The sequence below is a fragment of the Melampsora larici-populina genome (genome assembly GCF_000204055.1).
Source record: "Melampsora larici-populina 98AG31 unplaced genomic scaffold MELLAscaffold_6, whole genome shotgun sequence".
NCBI lineage: Eukaryota > Fungi > Basidiomycota > Pucciniomycetes > Pucciniales > Melampsoraceae > Melampsora > Melampsora laricis-populina.
In genome coordinates this window covers 233,748-256,533 of record NW_006768770.1, presented here as the reverse complement: position 1 = coordinate 256,533, position 22,786 = coordinate 233,748, and the positions used below count along the sequence as shown (strand labels likewise).

General features: G+C 41.4%; 5 protein-coding genes across 5 annotated transcripts; 1 reads left to right on the top strand and 4 right to left on the bottom strand.

Moving 5' to 3' along the window:
* Positions 1-10,676: 10,676 nt before the first annotated feature.
* Positions 10,677-11,223, bottom strand: MELLADRAFT_55125 (uncharacterized protein; the record flags this gene model as incomplete). Its single annotated transcript, XM_007406290.1, has 2 exons — positions 10,677-10,728; positions 10,761-11,223. The coding sequence occupies one exon, from the start codon at positions 11,212-11,214 to the stop codon at positions 10,765-10,767; it is 450 nt and encodes a 149-aa protein (XP_007406352.1).
* On the bottom strand, positions 11,199-12,699 carry MELLADRAFT_94379 (uncharacterized protein; the record flags this gene model as incomplete). Its single annotated transcript, XM_007406289.1, has 6 exons — positions 11,199-11,201; positions 11,304-11,382; positions 11,485-11,894; positions 11,972-12,164; positions 12,259-12,616; positions 12,690-12,699. 6 exons carry the CDS (start codon positions 12,697-12,699, stop codon positions 11,199-11,201), a joined length of 1,053 nt encoding a protein of 350 aa, XP_007406351.1.
* Positions 12,700-13,629: 930 nt separating this feature from the next.
* On the bottom strand, positions 13,630-14,110 carry MELLADRAFT_103384 (uncharacterized protein; the record flags this gene model as incomplete). Its single annotated transcript, XM_007406288.1, has 3 exons — positions 13,630-13,699; positions 13,744-13,885; positions 13,963-14,110. The coding sequence occupies 3 exons, from the start codon at positions 14,108-14,110 to the stop codon at positions 13,630-13,632; spliced, it is 360 nt and encodes a 119-aa protein (XP_007406350.1).
* Positions 14,111-15,070: 960 nt separating this feature from the next.
* MELLADRAFT_94378 (uncharacterized protein) lies at positions 15,071-16,885 on the bottom strand (the record flags this gene model as incomplete). Its single annotated transcript, XM_007406287.1, has 7 exons — positions 15,071-15,354; positions 15,417-15,524; positions 15,589-15,696; positions 15,771-16,224; positions 16,286-16,353; positions 16,424-16,615; positions 16,711-16,885. 7 exons carry the CDS (start codon positions 16,883-16,885, stop codon positions 15,071-15,073), a joined length of 1,389 nt encoding a protein of 462 aa, XP_007406349.1.
* Positions 16,886-17,829: 944 nt separating this feature from the next.
* On the top strand, positions 17,830-21,261 carry MELLADRAFT_103382 (uncharacterized protein; the record flags this gene model as incomplete). Its single annotated transcript, XM_007406633.1, has 6 exons — positions 17,830-18,030; positions 18,343-18,658; positions 19,106-19,235; positions 19,364-19,698; positions 19,788-20,266; positions 21,181-21,261. The coding sequence occupies 6 exons, from the start codon at positions 17,830-17,832 to the stop codon at positions 21,259-21,261; spliced, it is 1,542 nt and encodes a 513-aa protein (XP_007406695.1).
* Between the last annotated feature and the right edge of the window lie 1,525 nt (positions 21,262-22,786).

Sequence of the window (22,786 nt, the reverse complement as noted above, 5' to 3'; positions counted from 1 at the left end):
CGATTTTAGGCCTTCTTAATCAATATGTGTAAGTTTCATTCTCATTCTATTCTATCATTTAAACTGACATCATCAATCTCCTTCTCCACTCTCCCTTCTTGATCTGCTTAGTGTTTAGCTGCATAACTCCCAATTTCGATTCTTGGCTTCTTTTCTTGTAGATCAATTGTTTGGTCTTGCTTGATTTATTATGTAAGTGTTCTTTTTTCTTTCTTCATTCCTGCATTCAATCAATGTTGATAATTTTCGATTCTGACCCCCTTTTCTAAGGTATGTATTTCATTCTTCTTCTAATTCATTTGTTTTTTTTAATATCACTGTGTATTCCTTCCTTTATGTCTGATTTGTTATGATTATATATATACACTCATGTCATTTTATGCGTATATGTATGTATATTCACTGTATGAGTTTTACTTTTGTATCTATTTGATTTCCTTGATAATGAAATGTAGAGAAATGCATAACAATGATAATGTGAAGTGTTCTGATTATTTTGCCCGCGTGACCCACACTTCCATGATATATTAAAATTATGATACATGATTGAGATGTAATCATAGGAATTGCTTTCCACAACACCTGATGATATGTTTGATCTCAGTCCATCATGCCCTCTGGTTGATCATAATTCAAATTGACAAAATTTGAAGGGTTCACATATTGCAGTTTTATACAAAGCCCAGATTGATTAATGTGTTGAGAACCAAACCACCATGAAGTCAGACTTGTTGAGATTGTTCCATTGAGGCTACTCTGGGTACATCTGAAAATATATGTCTTAGTGCTTTGTTTGGTTCTCTGGTTATCTGAGCCATTTAGCAAGAAACCCTACATCATGCACCATGATACATGACTTTTTTCTGTGTTTTATGAAAATGTTCCGGTGCTTTGAAATAACAGTTCTGATGATTTAACCTGTGATAGGATCTGATAATGCACTTAGTTAGATAATGGTCACTAGACACTATCCTGTTCTTATGACTAGACACTAACCTGTCATGATAGGATTCTATATATGAGTATAGCACACACAATTCAATTCATGAGCTGGTGATCTCAACAAAAGGTAAAGTTCTCTTTCTGATCATACTTAATGATTGATTCAATTGAACACCAACATTTTACTTCTATGATTGTGAAATTTGGACCAGAGTGGTGAGTGTATGGGTAAGTAAGACATGAAAAAAGTGGGCTAAGTACATACACCATACATGTAAAAGCCCCTCCAAAACAGCTGGTGTTCTCTCTTTTACATGACAAGTGATATCAACCTTCTCAATCACTGTCTGTGAGGTGAGACTGCCCTTCAGTACCTCCCCACACTTCATATCTTGTCAAATTAAAGAAACACAAGCTTTGTTGTTTGATGTTTGCTTCCACAAAAAATGGTTGTAAAATGCAGCACCCTTCTTCCAGTGATGGGAGGCTGGAGCTGTGAAAAAGAGAATCAAAAATCATGTAAAATTGAACATGAAGAGTGATGTATGAACACATTGGTGATCACTTTGAGCCTTATATAAGATGAAGTTAATATTGATGGGGTTGTTTGAAGAACAGGATTGCTGTATATCAAGGCTGAATGCTTGCAACTGTCCAGTGAAGATCAGTATTTCCAAGACAGAAAAATTTGAGAGTTTGACGGTCTATGAAATAGCAACATTTCTTTTTGACAACACAATGAGAAATGGCTGCAAAGACTCAAACAAAGGATACAAGCGGTCATATGTGCCCCATAGGTGCAGTAGGCTGAGTGAATGGGTGGCTATCATGTACATACAGGTATGCTCAGTTTTCTGCTCATCTGAATACATGAATCATATGTAATACATGCTGTAACTTTTTTCAGCTCAACAAAAGCATTCCAACAATTAGGACTGTGACCCAACCCTGTGAGTTCAGGACGGGCCCTGGGGCCAAATTTAGCCCTGAGTGAGCCCAATGGCCTCTGAAAACTGCTCAGGGCCAGTAAGAGAATAGCGTGAAGGTGTTTTCTTGGCAAAAAAAGGGTCGGCGCCCCGGCCGGGTTGGGGGCCCAAGCCGCCTGAAGCACCCACAGGGCCATATTCAGCTGTCATCAAGCGGGATCTAGATGCCCCGGGGTGTGTACCGTCATCTCTGTGGAAGTTGTTGCGCAGAGTCGGCCAGGCAGGGCCGGGTCCAGGTCACAGCCCTGGCAAAAATTGACTACCTACACTGACTCAAAGTTTTGGTGTAAAACTCATCAACCAAACTTCATGTAACACCCTTTCTGTTACTGACAAATGGCTTTGAGAATATTGCCTGAGTAGCTATGAAGATATATGTAGTGGAAGTTTGGGACAATTTTGTCAATTTCAAAAAATCTACATGATGTACCACATGTGATCTATTTATTCAGATGAGTAGCTCACTGAGACCTTATGTACAAGATAGACAAATATTTACTTAGCCTGCTGCACATATGTACTGTGGGTGTTATGGCTCAGGTGTGCAGTGATGGATACTTTTATGAAAAAACATACTCCTGATTGTTTTCCCCTTGCCACTTGAGGAAGTTGAATAATGTTTACAGTGATAAAAGGGACCTGTGGTACCCACCTTGTTCTACTTTCTTTTACTGTTTGAACATATACTTTGTCTGTTGTCTTCAGTCTTGTTGTTTTGTCTCTTGTCATAAAATTGAAAGGATCAGAACAAGGTTATAATTCATTTTGTCACAATTTGAAGCTTGCAAAAGAGGTTCAAACAATTGTTAATGACAATTGTCACAGAATCTGTCGTGTATTAAGATTGATAGACCTCTGGTCATAAATACGGTGGTGCAAATCACGCTCACACCCGGCGTGTTTTTCGGGGCTTAGGGCATGGCTGGGGCCATGGCCTTACGCCCGGTGTGCCCTGCCCTAGCAGAGCCCTGGTGAACAGGGGCTTTAGCAGGGCTCCCTAGCCTCAATAGAGGTCCTCAGGTACATAATTACAAAATTTTGTCAATAAAGCCTAAAAGAGCTTTTATTCAAAAAGATTGTCAAACGGACCATTGATTTAAAGGGTTCAACTTCAATTTCAAATTGAATTGAATTCATCCATCACTTCAAGTTCAACTGGCAAGTTGACCCTTATCATTTCAAGTGACAGAAATCAAAAAAAGACATATAAATCAAAGCAAATCAACTCAAAACCCATTATCAAACATGATTAACTTTGCATCCCCACTATTGACTCATTATACAACCTCATCAATCAGTAATAATACAATTAACACTTCAAACTCATTTCATAGTGGAGTTCAAATTATTGGTCTGGATTCAGCTCTTGAATCAAAATTAATTGATTCAATCAGTCAATAAATTAACTCAAATTAAATCAAATTTAAGATCCTAACTTTAGAATGATTGTAATCTTTTTAAGACATTTGTTTTGTTCTATGCAGGTGATTGTATGGTATTGAACATCAGCTAATATCCATATAAGAATGTCTTGTGGACATGTCTGACAAGTTACGAGGTTTTTTGTATGAACACGAGAGCCCATTTTTGATTGATAGGAATAGGATTGATAGCCCTGAGGTGCCCTAGAGGTCACTAGGGCTTGGGCCAGGGCATGGGGCAAGCCCTAGGCCCTGCCCCACCCAAAGCCGTGGCACCACGTGGCATCAGGGCACCGGGTGTGAGCGTGATATGCATGGAAGCGTTGGAAGACAGCAGGTGTCAGCCTATGAAGATGTCAGTTCGACGGAATCAAAGGTTTAGGCCTGCAAAACCAAAAAAAATGAGTTTTGGACTAGAGATTAAACCCTAGTTAAATCTCGGAAACACACATGACCCCAAATCTTACCATTAGTTCTCACAACAGCTTGTGAATCTACTAGGTCCCAGAAGTACCGAGAGTCTAATTCGGGTAAAGGCTTATAATGTGAGAATAGGGGATTCGAGGATTATAAGGAAAGGTTTAGGCAAAAGGCACTGTGCGGTGAATCAGTAGAGAGCAAGCTGGGGATTGAATTGCAACGAAGAAAGGTCCGCCTTTTATGGGCGAGACTTTTGTAGTGAAATCGCATTCTAGGCTACAAGATGAGAACGCACAAGATAGGGCCAAAAGCGGCGAACAAATAAGGAAACAAGATTGGAAAAGGATATCGAGAAGATATCCATATAATATATAAGGAAAGAAATAAGTAAACAGGCGCGTCGCGTGAACCTTATGATGGTTCACCACTTACAAGAAACCCGGATCCGGCGAGGCTTTGTTGAACGGATCCGGAGGTTTCACATCATCCCTCCTCCAGTTCGAAGCACCGTGTTCGAGAAGAGAAATATTTAGAGAAAACAAGTATAAAGGAAGACAGTAATTAAAATAAATAGAAACATATCCATTATACTACTACAAGTTAGTTATAAGAAAACAGTTGAGAGAAAAGGAATAAAAATATAAAAAGAAAAGGGAACAATTCTTCAATTGTTATAGCTTAACATTCCTCTGCGTTGCAGAGCCCATTTGTCGCGTCTTTTAACATCGGCGGACGCGTAGAAAAAGTTATTGGGATCACCTTTATAATGTTTTAAGCGGTCTTGGTTGGTTGGGAACCTAAGAGAGTGTCCTCCAGAAGTCATGAGTGCACAACTTCCATTTGGATGGATGTCTTGGATGACAAAGGGTCCGTCCCATCGAGGGTGAAGTTTGGTTGGGCGGTCTTCAAATCTTCTCAGGACAAGATCGCCTTCTTTGAAGTTTTGTTCAACATAAGTCTCTTCAGATTGAGCGGCACGTCTTTGAGCTTTCTCATTGGAAGTGTTGATAGCTTCTTGTCGCGCTATGTTGAGCTCTTTTGAATCCAACTTACGTTTGCGGTAAATTAATTCAGCTTCTTGAGTTGAGATAGGAGGTACTGGGCCAAAGAAGCGAGGGTTGTGAGGTAGGCGTGGTTCTATACCATGAACTAGGAAATAGGGGGATTTTCCTAAAGTCGAATTCTTGGATACACGGTAGCCAAAGAGAGCTTGTTCGAGAACTTCATCCCAGAGGTTTTGAGAGTCGGGCGAGACAAGTTTTTGAACTGATGAGATTAAAGTTTGATGGAATCTTTCGACAAGTCCATTGGATTGGGGGTGATAAGGGCTGGTTCTGTTGTGTTGGATGAGGTTGGCCTTTAAGAAGTTAATGAATTCGTAGGAGTCGAATTCAGGGCCATTGTCAGTGGTTATTTCCTCAGGAAGTCCAAATTGCAAGATGAGACTCTTTACCATTTGGATAGCAGCTTTAGCAGACTGCTTCTTGAGCGGGATCGCACAAGCCCAAGCTGTGCCATAATCAATGGCGGTGACCAGATATTGGTGACCATTTGCGGTTCGAGGGAGAGGACCTACAAAGTCCATTCCCCATTTCTTGAAGGGTCCACCACGCTCTATGACTCGGAGACTGGTGGTTTGTTTTGAGGTTGGAGGTGTGGAAAGTTGGCAAGGGTTGCAGACTTTGATGACACCTTCTACAACTTTGGTCATATCAGGGCACCAAAGTCTTTTCTGGACTGCGTCTAGAGTGTCTTTGACACTTCGGTGTCCTAAATCAATGTGAATGCCGTTGATGATATCTTCGGCTTCGCGGCGGTTGCTAGGAACTGGGAGTTTTTCTTTGTTGTCCAAGTTCTGGATCATCAAGGTGTTATCTTGAATAGAGAATCTTCCAGATCCTACGAGAGAGGGGTCGACGCCTCTAAGGAGTTGTTCACGGTATTTGGTGATAGTATCAAAACTGTCCAAAGTTTCTTGTTTGGTGACGAATAAGGGGGCGGCAGTTTCAGGTGGATCATCATCTGCTTCAGTGTTAGGGCGCCTAGAGAGAGCATCGGCGGCGAGTTGTTGAGAGCCAGGCCGATAAATGATTAGGACATTGAAGAATTCTATCTCGTCCACGAATCTTGCGAGTCTTCGATTGACGTGGCATTGAGTCTTGAAATGCTTGAGGGACTCGTGATCAGTCCGTACAAGGATAGGGGATCCTTCGATGAATCCTCGGAATTTCTTCAAGGCATGTACAATAGCCAGGAGTTCGCGTTCCTGCGCTGAGTAGTTCTGCTCTGTCTTTGAGAGCTTTCGAGATCCATAGGCAATGGGCCTAAGAGTTGAGTTCTTGACTTTCTTGTTGTATTCGACAAGTGAGAAGGAGGAGTTGATAAGTTCTGAATTTGGATCTTGCTTCAAGACGGCGCCAATGTTGAAACCAGAGGCGTCAGTATCAATAACGAAAGGTCTAAATGGAATTGGATGGGATAGGAGGGCGGTGTTGGCAAGATGATGCTTGAGGGATTTGAAGGCAGCATCATGCTCCTTCCCCCACAAAATTGCAGCCCGCTTCTTTGGGGAGCCTTCCGTCAAGGCATGCAGTGGGGTTGCAATTTTTGAAAAATCTTTGATAAAACGCTTGTAGTAAGTTGATAAATTAAGGAATCCGCGAACTTCAGTAATGTTCGTAGGAGTAGGCCATTCTTGTATCTTCTTGATTTTTTCATCGTCAACTTGAATACCTTGACCATTGACTTTGTGTCCTAAAAAAATTAAATCAGTATGTGCCCATTTGCACTTCTTTGGTGATAAGACAAGGTTCGCACCATCTAAAAGTTGTAAAACTTTTGTTACATCCTTGATGTGTTGTTCGAAAAATGATGAGTAGATCACTACATCGTCTAGATAAACCAAAGCGCATTTATCCAAAACAGGTCTCAGTATATCATTCATCATAGATTGGAAGGTTGCTGGCGCATTGCACAGCCCAAACGGCATGACCAAGAATTCGTATGAACCTTTCTTGGTCCCAAAGGCTGTTTTTTCAATTGAAGATGGGTCCATTGAAACTTGCCAAAACCCACTTTTTAAATCTATGCATGTGAACCAAATTGTGCCTTTGAGGAATTGATACGCTTCATCAATTCTAGGGAGTGGATACGAGTTCTTTCTTGTCAACACGTTGAGAGATCTGAAATCTACACAAACACGAGTCTCTCCATTAGCTTTCTTCACAAGAATAATTGGAGCAGACCAGGGAGAGTTAGAAGGACGAATAATACCTTCTTCGAGTCCTTCTTTCACAAACTTATCAATTAAAAGGTGTTCTGGTGGCGTATAAGGTCTGCCATGAACTTTTACTGGCTTGGCGTCACCAGTGTCGATTACGTGTGACCACTTTCGTTTGGTGTTGGTTGATATTGATTCTTTGAAGCAGTTTGGAACAAACTTTTGTGCTATTGCTTCCATTCTAATTGATTCTGAGGATCTTCCTTCTGCCTCCAGTATGAATAATGTCTGTTGTCTCCCTTCAGGATGGTTTTGAGGTAAGATCTTGATGTCTTTATGATGATATCTGAAATTCCATCCAAGAGTTTTGTAATCGGGAACAACTTCGTTTTTTCTTAACCATGGTAGACCGAGAACAAGGTCGAATCCAGGTAGATCGGTGATGAGAGCTTCGCAGTGTTGGAGGTAGTCTTGACCCCATTGGAGGCTAAACTTAGCCTTGTGTCGGATGATCGTAGTTTGACCATTAGCTACTTTGACTTGTCGAGGTGGGCAGATTTCGACTTTCATTCTTCCTTGAAGACATGCAGTCCTGGCGAATTTTCTGCTAATATAGATGGTACCGGCGCCAGTGTCAATAATCGTGGTGGCGCGAAGACCACCAGCTAAGAATTCAAACCTTGGTAGTTGCGTTTCTCCTTCGGAGAGGTTCAATTTGAGATAGTTGAATGGTAAGGTTGAATTCGATGGAAGATAAGGATACGGGGTATCACAACGAGGGAATTTCTTTTGAGGACTTGATTCTTGTGGAGGTAAACTATCAGGTTTGTATTTTCTTTTACCGTTGCTGACTGATTTCCTCCATTCTTCAATGCTGATTTCCTTGATGTCTTCTGGTGCATCAACTAAGGTTACTTGGCTGGAATTAGGAGCTTCTTCTATAAAATCTTCAACTTCTTTTACGAACAATGGTTGAGGCTCTTCTCCTTCCTTAGTGAGATCTATAATAATACGCTCTGAGTTGGCTTCTTCGTCGCCGTACCCGGCAAAGATTTCTAGCAGTTCATCCACATTGAGCTGGTAATTCTCTTGAATATAAGTTTGTTCTTTTCCGTTCCATAGAGAAGGAGGGAGAACCAAAGAACTGCGGGAAGCATCTTTTTTGGGTGTTCTGGAGGTGATTTGACTATCAATACTTTCATTTTGATTTGAGTAAGCAGCTATATCCGTCTCGTAGTGAGAGGAGACAGGGTTCGAGTAGACGTCTTCGATCTCGTGCAGGAAGTGTTCGAGATCGCTGTCTCTGTCAGACATAGTTTCACACCAGAGTTTCTTGACGGCGTTCATCTCGTCTTGGTCCAGGAACCCTCGAGCGTAGTTCACGTCTTTCCGGACGTAGTGGTCCTTGAGTCCGGGAGTGAATTCAATTGCTTCAGGATGAAGGTGAGTGACGTCTTCTTCTATTTCAAGATTATCTTTGAGTCTTTCTATTGGGGTTCTTTTGTCAGGTGTATTGAAGACTAATTCTAAAAGTCGGTCGGGTATGTTGTCTTCCTCGAGATAATGTAAGTCTAGTATCATTTGTTCCTCTTGATAATGTAGATCAACTTCTATGGTTCCTTCTTCGGAATCTTCAATTCTATCGGAGTCTTCCATTAAGTTAAATGAGAATTTATTCTGGGTGCGATGGTTAGAATTAGGTTGATTAGTTGTCTTCCTTGGAGCGCGACATTCTTTAGAGAAATTTCCGGTCTTATTACAATTATAACATCTTGATTTACTCACCCCGGCAACGTCTAGATCCATGGGAGTCGCTGAGGAATTTCGAAAATTGTTGTGAGAATGATTAGGTTGACGGTTACGGAAATTCGAGTTGGTTCGCCAACGGGAATCAGATGGGAATGGGGAAGAATGAGACTTGTTAGAGAACACAGAACGTGATAGCCTCTCATTTTCACGGAGAGATTTAGCTAAGGCGTCCAAGGTCTCACCTTTCTCAGAAAGTACTCGCCTCTGGAGATCATGAGGTAAGTTCCTTATAAATAGGTACTGAGTTTCCCAGTCCGTAAGTTTTTCTTTAGGAATCTTGAAACTGAGCCATTTAAACTTTTCAATGTATTCCTCTGCGGTTCGAAATTTGAGATTATCAATGGCTTGGCGGGCTTCCAGTTGTTTAAAAGAGTAGTTATAATGTTCTAACAGCTTACTTTTAAACAATTCCCAACTCATGCCTTCATAGCCGTATTCCTTGGCTAAGTTATACCACCTGGTTTCGGCCTCTTCTTTCATGCAGCCAACAATGGTGTTGGTCCAACGTTCTAGAGGATATTTTCGCGAGGTAAGCATGGCTTCCACTTTAGTTAGCCATATTTCAGGATCGTTCTTACCATTGAAGGTTGGTAAATCTACACGGATGGTTTCGACACGTTCCGTGTGAGTCTGGGAAGGTTGTTGATTTTGCTGATTAGACGCGTTGAGGGATAACTGGTTGACTTCTTCTTGAAGTTGAGCAATTAAAGTGGCGGTTGCGGGGTCCATCACTGATATATTCGACTGATCTCTAGTGTGTTGAATTTATGGGGAGACTCTTTGCAAAAAGATTTTCGGCAAGTTCTTCCGGACTATACTTATCCCAACACGGTTTGCAAAGCTGTGTCAGTATAGTGAACTTGATTGTAAATATATATAAAATAGAGAGATAGTCTTCGAAAACGGCTTACACTAAATTCAGAGTGTAAGAGATATAGTGATATAGTCCTTGGAGAATGACTCCAACGGAAACGAAAAAAATTGACAATAAACGATCTTTGGAAAGAACGGTTCCAACAGATCCTTCGGAAAGATAGGGTTCTGATTCTAAGCTTCTATAAGCTTTCAACGGTTCCTGCTGATCAGGCAAGGAAAGATAACGATAAAAGATAAACGGATGCTACGAAAAAAATCGCAGAAATATTTCTGTGAATCTACTAGGTTTCAGAAGTACCAAGAGTCTAATTCGGGTAAAGGCTTATAATGTGAGAATAGGGGATTCGAGGATTATAAGGAAAGGTTTAGGCAAAAGGTACTGTGCGGTGAATCAGCAGAGAGCAAGCTGGGGATTGAATTGCAACGAAGAAAGGTCCGCCTTTTATGGGCGAGACTTTCGTAGTGAAATCACATTCTAGGCTACAAGATGAGAACGCACAAGATAGGGCCGAAAGCGGCAAACAAATAAGGAAACAAGATTGGAAAAGGATATTGAGAAGATATCCATACACTACGCTATATGACTAATATACCATGGAGTTTACAAAAGTCTTTGCATTTAGAAAACTCAAATCATTTTCTGAACTGATCTAGGGATTAGAAAGAAAAAATGAGATTTCAAAGTACTATCTTTTTATGGAACATAAGTCATATCTTGAATCACAGTATCATCTTGTAAGCTTATCTGTGTCTCGAAACAATGCTTGACTTTTTTTTCACATACATCATAAACTTCTACATCATAATCCCACAGAAGCACAACTAATTCAACTCATTTGAGGTCGTGCGGGTTTGTACATATATATTTATCTTTCAATTTCAATCTTCATGACATTTCCAGAATGACTTGTTAACATTAAATATGCACGCACAAATTGTGGAAAGGACCAGAATTACAAATTGAATTCCAACAACATATATGAATGAGTGATAAAAAAAGGACAGTGTGTCAAACACGTTGACATCCAGTGTCATCAAGGCAAGAAAAACAATACTCTGAGGGAAAAGAACTAATGTTTTTTCAAGAAACTTATAATCCTTCCAAAAAAAGGACAACCTCGTCCAAGACCGGGACTTGATCAATATCTAGCTGACCATAAAATAAGGGGTCTTCGGATTTCACGTGTTGAAGCCACTCGGAGGAGTAACAGTCTATGGGTAACCCGTAAGGTGCTGGGAGTGAGCTTAGAGGCGCATTTGTTTGACGGATTCTTGGTCGAGAGGGGCGACCAGTCTTCTTTCCCGCTGAATTGGGTATGCTAGCCTTTCTTTGCTCCGTGTACTCATCTAGTAGAATGCAAACGTGACTTAACTTTTCACTACGCCATTCCAGATTTCGCACCAAGCAAGGTAGACCATGTCGATTTGGCCCTTCACTGGTTCCTTCACGGTCGGTCTCATCATCGCTGCAAGCATTTTCCATTATTACTGAAAGCTTGAACAGCTGAGCGGGTTTTGAGAAGACTACTTTGTCTCTCATTTTCTTCAACTTCATTTCAAACAATACAAGAAACTAGATCAGTGATTTGTACAAAGCAATACATACGATAGGTGAGAGATAAGACTGACTTTTTGAAGTCTACCAGCTTGTCGGACTCGGCTTTGTGACTTTTCTAGACGCTCTGGTTCCCATGATTGCAATCGATATCTATAATTGATTAAAATCGAGTGTTGAGGATAATGAATCAGTTTCGGATTTGCAGTTCAAAGCAAGACATTGATGAAACATTGATTCAAAAGCTTCACATACCGCTTTGATAATGATCGAGCATAGGTATCCAAACATTTGGTTATGAGAGTGTCATTCGCTCCACCAGTAGCTACTCCATTGTACTCCCCGCACTCAACTAACTTGTAGAATATTTTTGAAGCAACATTCCAGATCCACTTGTTTCCGTTTGATGCGGCTGACTTTGAGAAATCCGGACGAAAGCTTGATAGACCTGCAGCTTCCAGCATGCTCTTCATGATTTGAAGCTGTTGAGGTGTTGCATCCTTATGACCAGGTCCGTTCTCATAAGGGAAGCAAGGATCAGTTTCGTCGCGAGTTCCTGATGTGGAAGGGTCTTCTGGTACATTCGTTGTATCGTCTGTCGGATTGGGGAGCTTTGAGCCTTCTTTGATACCTAGCAGTGTGTCAACATGAAATCTGATGCGATCCTACAAAATCAAAAATGTGAACAATCAGACATTGATTATGTGATTTGACATTTGTGATGTATGAATAGAAAACCTACGGCAGTACGTCCTCCGCGTCTTTTGCTGGGGCTCGGAGTAGAAGCACCATCGCCAAGCAGTCCACTCAACTTGTGTACAACTTTAGTCAATGCTTTCAATTCACTTTCGAGGTATTCAACCTTTTGGTTAGTCCGCATCAAAAGTAAGTGAAGATTCTCGATATCTGGTGTTCTGCTCTCAGGCATAGCAGAGCTGATTTTGATATACGGAATCAAAGTGATAAAATTGGAATGGTAAAGTAAGTATTGAAGTATTTCCAACCTTGTTATACGAGAAAGAGACTTACCTTTCTTGTGGAACCTCTGATTCAGGGTTCTTAGCAGGAGGAGGGCCGCTTTTTTTAGCTTTGTCACAAGGCGAGGGCTGGCGGGAATGTGCCTGACTGAGATCAAGATCGGTATCGGATTGGTCTGTGTCGTCATCGTCTGGATTCCAGTCGGAAATTGAGGGTGTGGGATCTCTCGCTTTCGATTTTCCTTTATCCTTCTTTGATTTTGGTTCTGGTGAAGTAGAAGAGAGTATCGTAGGGTGTGGTTGAGGGTATAAAAGTCGGTTGTGCTCCCTGCTCGGAAGGATTGGGACTGAAGAGCCAGCTTCAGGTGTGATAGCGGCTGAGGTCTGTGTAGTCGGTGTATTTGAATCGGCTGAAGATAATTGGATAGAAGGAGATCAGTATTGGATGACATAATATGAAACAGAATGTAGGTTGAAACTTACTCCCTTGCATAGGATGAAGATTGTGTGTTGCAGGTGTGAAGTCGAATGAGTGATGGTCCAGCTTGGAGTATACTGTAGGTTGACCGAACTGTTTTTGTGACACCAAAGGCAGCGTAACTGGAGGAAGAAAACTGTTTCAGTATAAAGAGCACTTCAAAGCCGTATCTAAATGATCCTTACTCAATTCGTGATAGCTGTTAGAGCATCCACTATGGGTGCGTTAACGACGCAATTTAGCGTTACCGTAACGCTAAAATCCAGACAGGTCCACTATGGACCTGTTTTAGACATGCGGTCCGTACGACCGCGTCAAGTCTTGCAGTCCGCTTGTTCAAATCTACGAAAGCCTACGACTTGATTTATTGTAAACTTTTGGCACATCCAAACGGTCAACAGCCATCCAATGATCTATCTCCCATCCAGCTCTGCACTCACCACCTTCACTCAAAACCTTCCCTCTTCCCTCGAACCCTCAGCTTGTTGATAGTAGCTGTTTACTCTGGATTTGCTAAAAAAAGCATCTTTGTTCAAAAGAAGTCATCTCGCGCGATTGATGTCACCAAGATCAAACAAGAGGTGAGAAAGCTCTTTGCTGATTGTCAAAACCTGAAGGCATCAATTTGGTTCTTTCTGGTCACCAAGGTAGTCATCAGCATAGGCTGGGTGAGGTGTGGTAAGATACTTTAATTCGAGTCTCGACTTTGCCATAGCGTGTATAGTGTTCTAAGAACAGATTATCATAGTTAAATCCTACGTTACATCATCCCATAGTGGATTTCATGCGGTTAACAACTTAGCTACAACACGCATGATTAAATTTTGCAATCAGGACCGCAAAATTTACGATAAAACACCCTCAACATAGTGGATGCTCTTACAATTTTTTAAGAGCTGAATCCTGCTAAAACCATTAGTGTCTAATCCAACATCTTTGAGCATATCAATCAATTGTGAGTCGTTGAATTGTTCGAAGTTGATCTGATTGTTCGGAGGGTTGACAGTAGTTCGCACTAGATCATCGGAAGGTAAGTGTGTGGTGTTTTTGACCGCTGACTTCTTCCTAGATCGGACCAACTGGCTCAAAAGGCGTGGTTTCTTCTTGGTGACATGCTTGCCGAGAAGATCAAGAACCTTTTCACAGGTTGTTGTGGGACCGACTGATATTCCGAGTCTCTCAAGGACATCTTTCTCAGAGACTGGAATCGGCATAATGATCAGCAAGTCTCATCAATCTAATACTCATGAATACTTTGAACGGTAGACTTAAACATACCCAGCTCTGTTTCTGAATCAGTGATTGTTTTGCGCTTGGCCGCTTTGGTACTGGATTTATTTTCAGCTTGATGGGCAACGGTCTTTGTGGTATTGCGTCGTCGAGTCCGGAGGACCCGGCTGCCTGCAGCAGCTTCCTGGGATGACATGGGCGGCTTTTGGTGATTAAACAAAGAATAAAAAATAAAAGTAGAGAAAGAGTGAGAGTGAGAGTAAGAGTCGTACAAAAAAAGTTGAAAGTAAATGCAAAAAAGTGGGTATTGGTAGTCTTGATGTGAGAACACACTTCCTTTTTAAGGGTTTGATTGTCGCATTCTGAACTATCGTGTGAGATGTTGCACTTCTGATATCATGAATCATTGCAATCATGATATCCCTCAACCTTTGTTTGTGTCGCCACAGTGATTTCCGAACGGGAAAATCAAAGCGTGACTGATCCAGATTTGAAAGACGTGCTCTATTGTGCACCTTTCATAACTTCTGTTATGACTGTCATCAGAAACTAAGCAACTTGGTCTTGATGAGATATACCAGTGATGGTGGGTTGTTTAGTCACATAACAACAGGCAATTGTTGTTAGGTAATTAGATGATGACTATGTTGCACACGACTCATGGACTTATGAGCAATGGCATTCCTTTATGTCGTATTTGATGCCAAACAGGGTATAGTCCCCAATGCTTGCTCAAGTTGTGATCAAGGAACGCGACCACATCCTGAGGTTGAATTAAGAGTATGGTACACTGGAATTCGATCATAAGGTTCTCCAATCGAATTCAATTGGTTCATCGAACCAATGATATCATTATCTTATGTATCCCTTTTGTAATTCTATTGTTGACAAATAAAGATAATAAACCTTCCCGATCAAATAAGAATCATAGCGGTGATAAGAAGAAATGAGGGGATTACACAAATTGTGAAGAAAAAACTGATATGAAGTACTCTCAATTGTTTGTCAAGAATTGGGGATGCAATCTGAAGTTCATGCAATTCAAAAAAATCTCAAGTATAACAAGATGGCTTTAGAGAAAAGATATAACTTTGGAGATACCTTTAGAGAATATAAGAAACAGATTGTAATAGCACAACCATACAATAATACACTATTAAATTTGTAAATCTGAGATCGAAGTGTCATTGGTAGGTGAAGCATCATCTTGCTCCGCCAAATCAGATTCAGAATGAACATCATAATAATGTTCAAGGGACTTTCCAGGTCCTAATAACTCACTCAGCGCTCGCGCTTGTCCCCTTATTAAGGTGTCAGCGATGTCCAACTCGTGCTGTAGGTCAATTGCATCTACTTGAAGATCATCAACTTTTGTTTCAGGAATCACAATCTTCTGCATTGCTTCATCTAGCTTGGAAGAATTTTGAGCAGCGGCGTCGGCTAGAATAAACAGGAGTCAGCTTGAAGAGTTGGGATCCGCTACAGAAGTGAAAAACACATACCATTCGCTTGTTGTTGTTGGAGATCTTGGAAAAGATTCATACTGGCCTTTTTCTCCATCTCTTCAAGTGAACTTTCAAGATGGGCTAATTGTTGTTCAAAATTTCGCACTGGATGGATGATTTGATGAGAAATACAGTTGCATAGTATTGAACAACGTGATTGTGAGCTTACCTTTCTCTGCTCGTTGTTGCTCCTCTTGGAAGATATCAACTCCGCTTTTCTTGTTCAAGGGAGAAAGATTTTGGTTCATGTTGATAGCTGGAATATCGCGGCCGATCACTGGACATGTTTTGTGAGATTTCAGCTCAGCACCTTGCAACAAAGGTAGAAAAACGAGAGAAGGAGACAATTACCTAGATTCCCCACTTCAAAAACTTCAGTATCAGAAAAGTTAATAAGATCCATATCGTCTGAGACATGAGCTGGGTTTGATGCCTTGACGTCGGTGACTTGTTCTTGTAAATTCAATGTATTCCAGCCTTGGTGTCCTTGTGAGTGATTCGGATCAATGTTGAAAAATATGTTAACCGGGCTGTTTTCTCTTTTGATAGGAGAAACTTTCGCCACGCTCCTATTTGTTGAAGTCGGAATACGTGAAGCGCCACTTTGATCATTTATATGAGGCAAAAAGAGGGATTGTTTGAGCCCCTCAAGTTCCTTTTTTTCATCCTCATTGCTGAGACTTAAGATTGATGAAATTCGAGGTGACGAAATGGACGCGCCCTCCATTCGATTGGAAACAACCTTTTTTGACCGTTGACGAACGGTACTAGTGCTGTTTGCCGCCTTGGTGCGGCTTGAGGGCTGCTACAGAATATCAGAATCAATGAGAGTTGGAAGGTAATTTGATCAAAGGTTTGATGCTCACTTTCTTCTTTTTCGAAATCTTGGATGTGGATGTGCCACAAACCTCAGGCTCCGGCTTTGCTTCCATTCCTAATTCAATCAACAAGTGTAATCAGAATGTATATACACTATTTTGACGTAAAAGAGGGAAGTGACCCACCAATTCCTATGCGCTTATGTGGATAAGAAAACTCCAAATCTTGAGATGCAGAGCGCTTGATCACTAACGGCTCTTTTTTCTCCAAAGGCCTTGAGGTTATAGGAGAAGTAACTCGAAGATCTTCAAGAGTAGGATAGATGTTGATCATTCCGGAAGCAACCGCTGGGGCATCTGAGGTCGGATCGGGGAAAACTGTCAAGAACCCGCATGAGCGTCCTCAGTATGTATAAATCATAAAATCACAACCATATGAGGAGATGAAAAAGGAGATAAAGATTTGAACTGACATTCAGGTTGTTTCTCTCGAACAATGACTGCTACCTCGCCTGTTCTGATATTTGATCTTATGGGAGTCATTGGATGATGAATGCGCAACCAGTCAAGCATAGTTTGTTTACCAACAGATGGGTTACTGGGGTCGAGAAAAGTTTCTAAAGTACCTCTAGCACTAGGTTCGGACATATTTATGAGAAAGTTGATTTAAGATTCAAAGAAAAGAGATTTCCTGTTGGAAAATAAAGTATTTGAGGAGAAGAGATGTTTCGAAAATAAATGTTGAGGATGTACTCTAAAGTAAGATGGAGAAAGAACAAGCCTGCTAGAGAGCTAACTTGATGTGACGGGATGAGTCCATCAAGATACGTTGATACTTATTTTCTTTCAAAGGAGAACTTCTTCGTGTATTCGGAGTTAAGTCGTGACCCCAATACTACAGTTGCACCATGAGTTGTTTGCGGCATCCTTCATGACTCAGAAGCCACAGACAAAGAACCTTTCATGTTTTTAATTTATGATCGACTTAGAAATTTCCATGAGGTAGTCCCGCATTTCTCCTTTCGGCAATTACCTGAGGTACATGACAACCAAACAATGGTTCAGGGTCACAGATCAGTATCTAGATGTTGCCGTTCAATGTGTTACCTGGACCCAATTTTCGATGGTTCAAACAATGGCAAACAATTGATGGTAATCTCTTACACACGTATATATGCTTGCCATCCATCCATGTATAACCACAGAAGGGGGAGACATGATTTATAGAAAGGCCTACGTTCTTCCTCAACACTGATTTTCCCTTTTCCATCGACTTGTTCTTTGGTTGTTGGCTTCTTTAACTGTCCTTTACAATTGTTCGTATCAGTAGCTCATATCGCCTGTATCATCAAATTCATTGTTGATTGATGTTTGTTTGCTTGTTTCTTTCAGAATCATTTGTATCAGTAGCTCACATCGCCTTTACCATCAAAGTCGTTAGTCATTATTATCTCCTTTCACCTTGTCTGGTGATTGATACAATTGAAAGTGTGTTATGCCGTCTTCCTTTTTCTACTTACATACATGCTGATCAGTTGTTTGGAAATCTTCATGATCTTCGCTTTTATGGATAGAACTTCAGACTCGCCGTCATGCCACCAAGAACACGTAACCCCTCTTTGGCAAATGGATCACCTCTCAGTCCGCCTGGAGAAGGTCCAAAGCCTGGTCAAACATCTCCTCTCGCATCGGCCCAACGTTTCCAACGTCCACCTCCAGAAGACCCAGTGGCTGCCAAGGTTCAATCTCTTTCGGCAGAGGCGCGGATCTTCCTTACCTATGACTTTGAATCTGTTAGCCGCAAGCCTTTGAAATTACACTACTATAACATCATATACCTTTTCAATCCTGCTACCAAAAGCTGACCTGGTGACAAGAAAGATGTACTCAAGAAGGCCTTTCTCGACGAAGTGCGCCCCCTCCTCAAACCATATCTCTTACCTCCTCCTTCTATGCCTATGGAGACGGATTCAACAGACCTCGATTTTGACCCACTGAGACGCAAAACTACTCGCCCGATGCTCGTGAAAGCAATTGCAAGCAAGTCGCCCAAAACCGATGTATCGCCCGGTGCCACTATCGATGATGTTCTAATTCTATACAAGCGTTACGTCGACCCTCAACTTAAACTTCCTGCAAATGATTGCTTCACAAAAAGACCTCGCACTGTCCCTATCAACAGACTCAAGAGCGAAAGTATGGAGGACCTTCTTCTTGCTTTGCGATACCTTGCGCCGCGAGTGTTTGTACGTTCCTTGGCCATGAACAAGAGCTGCCTTATGGACCTCTATATCAAGTTTGTCCACAACAAGACTCCCGATAGTCCCCTTATCCTTGGGTACCATTACACCCTTTTGGATTTATCACCATCGGATCTTGTAGGAGAGTCTATGGAAGAAGACTCTGTCGGAGAAGCAAAGTGTAAGATTCAGATTTCTTCATACGTCTTCTGGTAAATTTGCATTTAGTATTCTACAGAAGAACTGATGGGATTCATTATGAACTTCTCAATTATTCACCGAATCATTTGTATTTGTAGAAAACAAAGAATGTCACCGTAGAAAACGAAGTGAAGAATGTCATATGATTTACAGTCATCAAACAAGCACCGATTTCATCAGAAGTTCTTTAGTTTTCATACACTCATGACGATCCCAGAATTAAAGATGTCTTGTATTTTTAATCAACCTTTTTTTGTGCTCACTCACACTGCTCTTCCACCCTTCCCAAAATCGGACTAGACCCTTCACTTCAACGTACTCCTATTTAAGATATTCACCCATCATATCTATTTTTGAATGTCTGATGATTGATTATATACATTAAAACCCCCCAAAAAAAATTTCTTTGATTTCTTTCTTTATAAAGGTCTCATATACGTTAAAACCCCCAAAAAATCGTGTCTCCGTTGTATCATCATCCGTGAAATCGATCTTTTCTTGATTGCTGTTCACCAATGCCTCCGCGACAACATCAAACCAAACAAGCCCATTGAGTTGTGTGTACATGTGTTGCTTACGAATGTTCTCAGCAAGAATATCTTGATGCCAACGGAACCTGCCATCCTGGGGTTGAGGTTTTGCCTGAGACACGTGCTGCTCACCAACGCGCCGATTTTCGAAACAGATTACCAAAATCCCCGCGTACACCAGGTCACTCAAACGAATCATTGATCAATTTGGCTCTGGACAACCTGCTTTCACCCTTGAGACAATTGCGTATCACCTCATCACCTTCTACTCCGCGCAATGATCAACATCTAGACGATGAACTTACTCACGGAAGATCATCAATACATCATTCAAGTCGCCCAGATGACGAAATTTCAAATCAAGTGGCCGAGATAGAGTCACCAAACCTCCCTGCAACCGATTCTCTTCCCAAATCACAGTCCAAGTCCACCAAAAAATGCTCTGAGGCAGCCTTGGCAAAATCTTCAGGTCAATCGGTGTTTGATTGTGGTCAGTATCTTTTCAGTATATCCTGTTAGTCGACTTTCTCATGATTGACTGTACTGATTTGTTACATGTTCGCTGTTTACTCTTTCTAGATCGTTTTCATGGATCCGACTTGAAATCAGCAAATCCACTCATTCTTCATACGGCTCTCACTGCTTCCATTCTTGACATATTTGGACAATCCTCAAATTCAATCACCAAATGGATCCTTGATATCCAGACCATCACGATCAAGCTGTCTACAACACATGGAATCTTACCTACAAAGTCACCGATCCGTCAGATTCTTCCTGAAGAAGCTGCCACTCTTAAGAAAATTCCTAGCTCAGCTACAACAACCTTCCGATGGTTAAAACTTGATCCAGTCCTAAAATATCTGAACTGCTGCTCCTCGTGCTTTGCGATGTATCCCGAGAACAGCGCACCATCTCGATGTCATCATCGTATTGCAAATATCCCGGGTGGACCTTCTGATTCCGTCGATCCAAACAAAAATACCTGTTCTCCTCCATCAGAAGACAATGAGCCAGAATTCTCAGATTCAATATGTGGAGAGCCTCTATTCAAATATGTACGTGGTGTACAGAAGCCTGCTCGCCGTTATGCATTTCAGAGCCTCTCGGATTGGATTTCACGTCTCCTCTCTCGACCTGAAATTGAAAAAGCGCTAGAGGTTTCAGCATCAGAATCCTCAAAACCATTTGATTCAACCACCAATATTCACGATATCTATCAGTCTCGACTATGGAAGGAGTTTTGTGGTCCAGATGGGAGCCAGTTTACCAGTAATAGCAGTAACTTAAGCTTTGCTCTTTTTGTGGATGCAATTAACCCCTTTGGTAATAAACAAAGTGGGCATCACACTTCCATCACATTTGTAATTCTTGTTTGTCTAAGTCTCCCTCCCAATCTTCGACATCAACCCGAGAACGTCTTTGTAGTGGGGATCGCTCCCGGACCTCGCGAACCCTCCCTCGAGCAAATGAATTGGATCTTACGACCGCTTGTCACCGAACTTCAGGTCTTATGGTCAACAGGATTACTCATCTCTCAAACTCACGAGTACCAGGATGGCCGTCTTATCAGAGCAGCATTGTTGGTTTTTGTTGCAGATATTCCATCTCTTCGTCGCTGCCTTGGATTCCCCAGCGCTACTGCGACTTTTTTTTGTTCTTTCTGTCTCCTCAAGAAAAGCGAAATCAACAACTTCGATCAAGATTTGTGGGAACCTCGTACGTGGTGTCAACATCACAAATGGGCATGTGAGGCCCGTGATGCTAAGACAGTTAAGGAGCGCAAGAAGATATTCAAAACACACGGAGTGCGCTACTCAGTGCTTATTGAATTAGATTATTGGAACATCATCGATTATCACGTTGTAGATTCAATGCACAACTTACTTCTAGGTCTATCTTCTTGGCATGTTCGACGTTTTTGGGCAATGAAGGATCTTCAAAATGACGAAGAGAAGTTACCACCAATTAGTACTGTCGAGCTTCTGAAGCTCGTTGCGGAGCATTCAGAACCTTTACCCGATTGGCCCAATCCACCCGCACTCGATTCTGAAAGAGACCCCAAAGGACTGGATCAAAATCTTAACGATATCGAGTTTTCAAATGATACCTCATCGAGCAATCAGGACTTCAATCCCTTTGATGATGCTGGATGGAAGGGAGAATGGAATCCTCCACCCCTTGAAGAGATCATCTTTGATGCTGAAGTCCTTCGTCACATCAACTCAATACTTCCAAAGATTCATACGCCAACTTGGATCAAACGTCCCATTCCTGTTTTAGGCAAAGCATCATTTGGGAAGCTGAAAGCGGACAAATGGAGAAGCTTGATCACCTTGCAGCTTCCATTGGTTTTAATCCCGATGTGGTCAGGCAAAGATCATATCAAAACCTCACTCCTCAAGAATTTCATCCACTTAGTCTCAGTTGTGAACTTAGGACTCAAACGTGTAATCAACTCTACTCACATCGAACGTTACCGTTATCACATTCGAAAATATCTGGAAGGTTCTGTTTTACTTTTTCAGCACTGCAAGCTTGCTCCCAACCATCACATTTCTGTCCACCTTGCCGATTGTCTTGAAAAATTCGGACCAGTACGTGCGTGGTGGTCATTTCCCTATGAGCGGTTAATGGGAAAGATCCTCAAGGCAGAACACAACAATCATATAAGTAAGCAAGGCTTGAAATCGTTGTTCTTTTTTCATAATTGAACTTCACTGACCACTTGGTCTCTACATATTTAACAGCTGAGCTTGAAATAACGTTTCTGAATAAATTTTGCCGTGCAGCAAACCTTTTGGCTTTGATCAAAGATGATAAACTGCCTGAGACACTAAAACCATATACTTCACGACTTCAAGCCCTATATAACCCACCCTTGCGAAGGCCACGTCGACCATCCAACTCGAAGCTTTCCCCTCTTTCAAATGATGTCCTCAACCTACTCGTCGATTATCTGAACACCACAAAGAAAGAATCATGCGTATGGCGTCGCCCAGATGATTGGGCCTTACTGAGCAAGAGTGACTCAATAGGTTACTCTCCTGTAGCCGCTCGTGCTCAATTCTATAAACAGGTCGAACACACCGACGGATTGATTTCTACTTTCACTCAAAATCCAGATAATTGCTGTGTCTATTTCAAGGACTCAAAAGGTTCTGATTGCTTTGCTCGAGTATATTCAATATTTTTGCATAGTAGGACTTCTCTACAATCTGGTGTTTCTACTGATATATGGCTCCATGTACAATGCTTTCCCCATTTACCAACCACACATCATAATCCTTTTGACTTAACTGACCAGTCAGAAGTACAATCTGCATTGAGATTATGGAGTCCTACCGAGCAGAAATTAATCAAGCTAAATGAGGTGATTGCACAGTGTGTATGGATCATGTTCAAACCGGGGGAGATTAATCAGAATGTGAATGTATCTACGATAGGCTTGATTATCTTAAAACACTGATTGTATATACTCTTCTGAATTCAAGCTATCTCATTTTTTCTGTTTATGAACTTGATCAACACTTTGGAATGGATTTGGCTTGACCCAATGTAAGATGAACCATTCATCA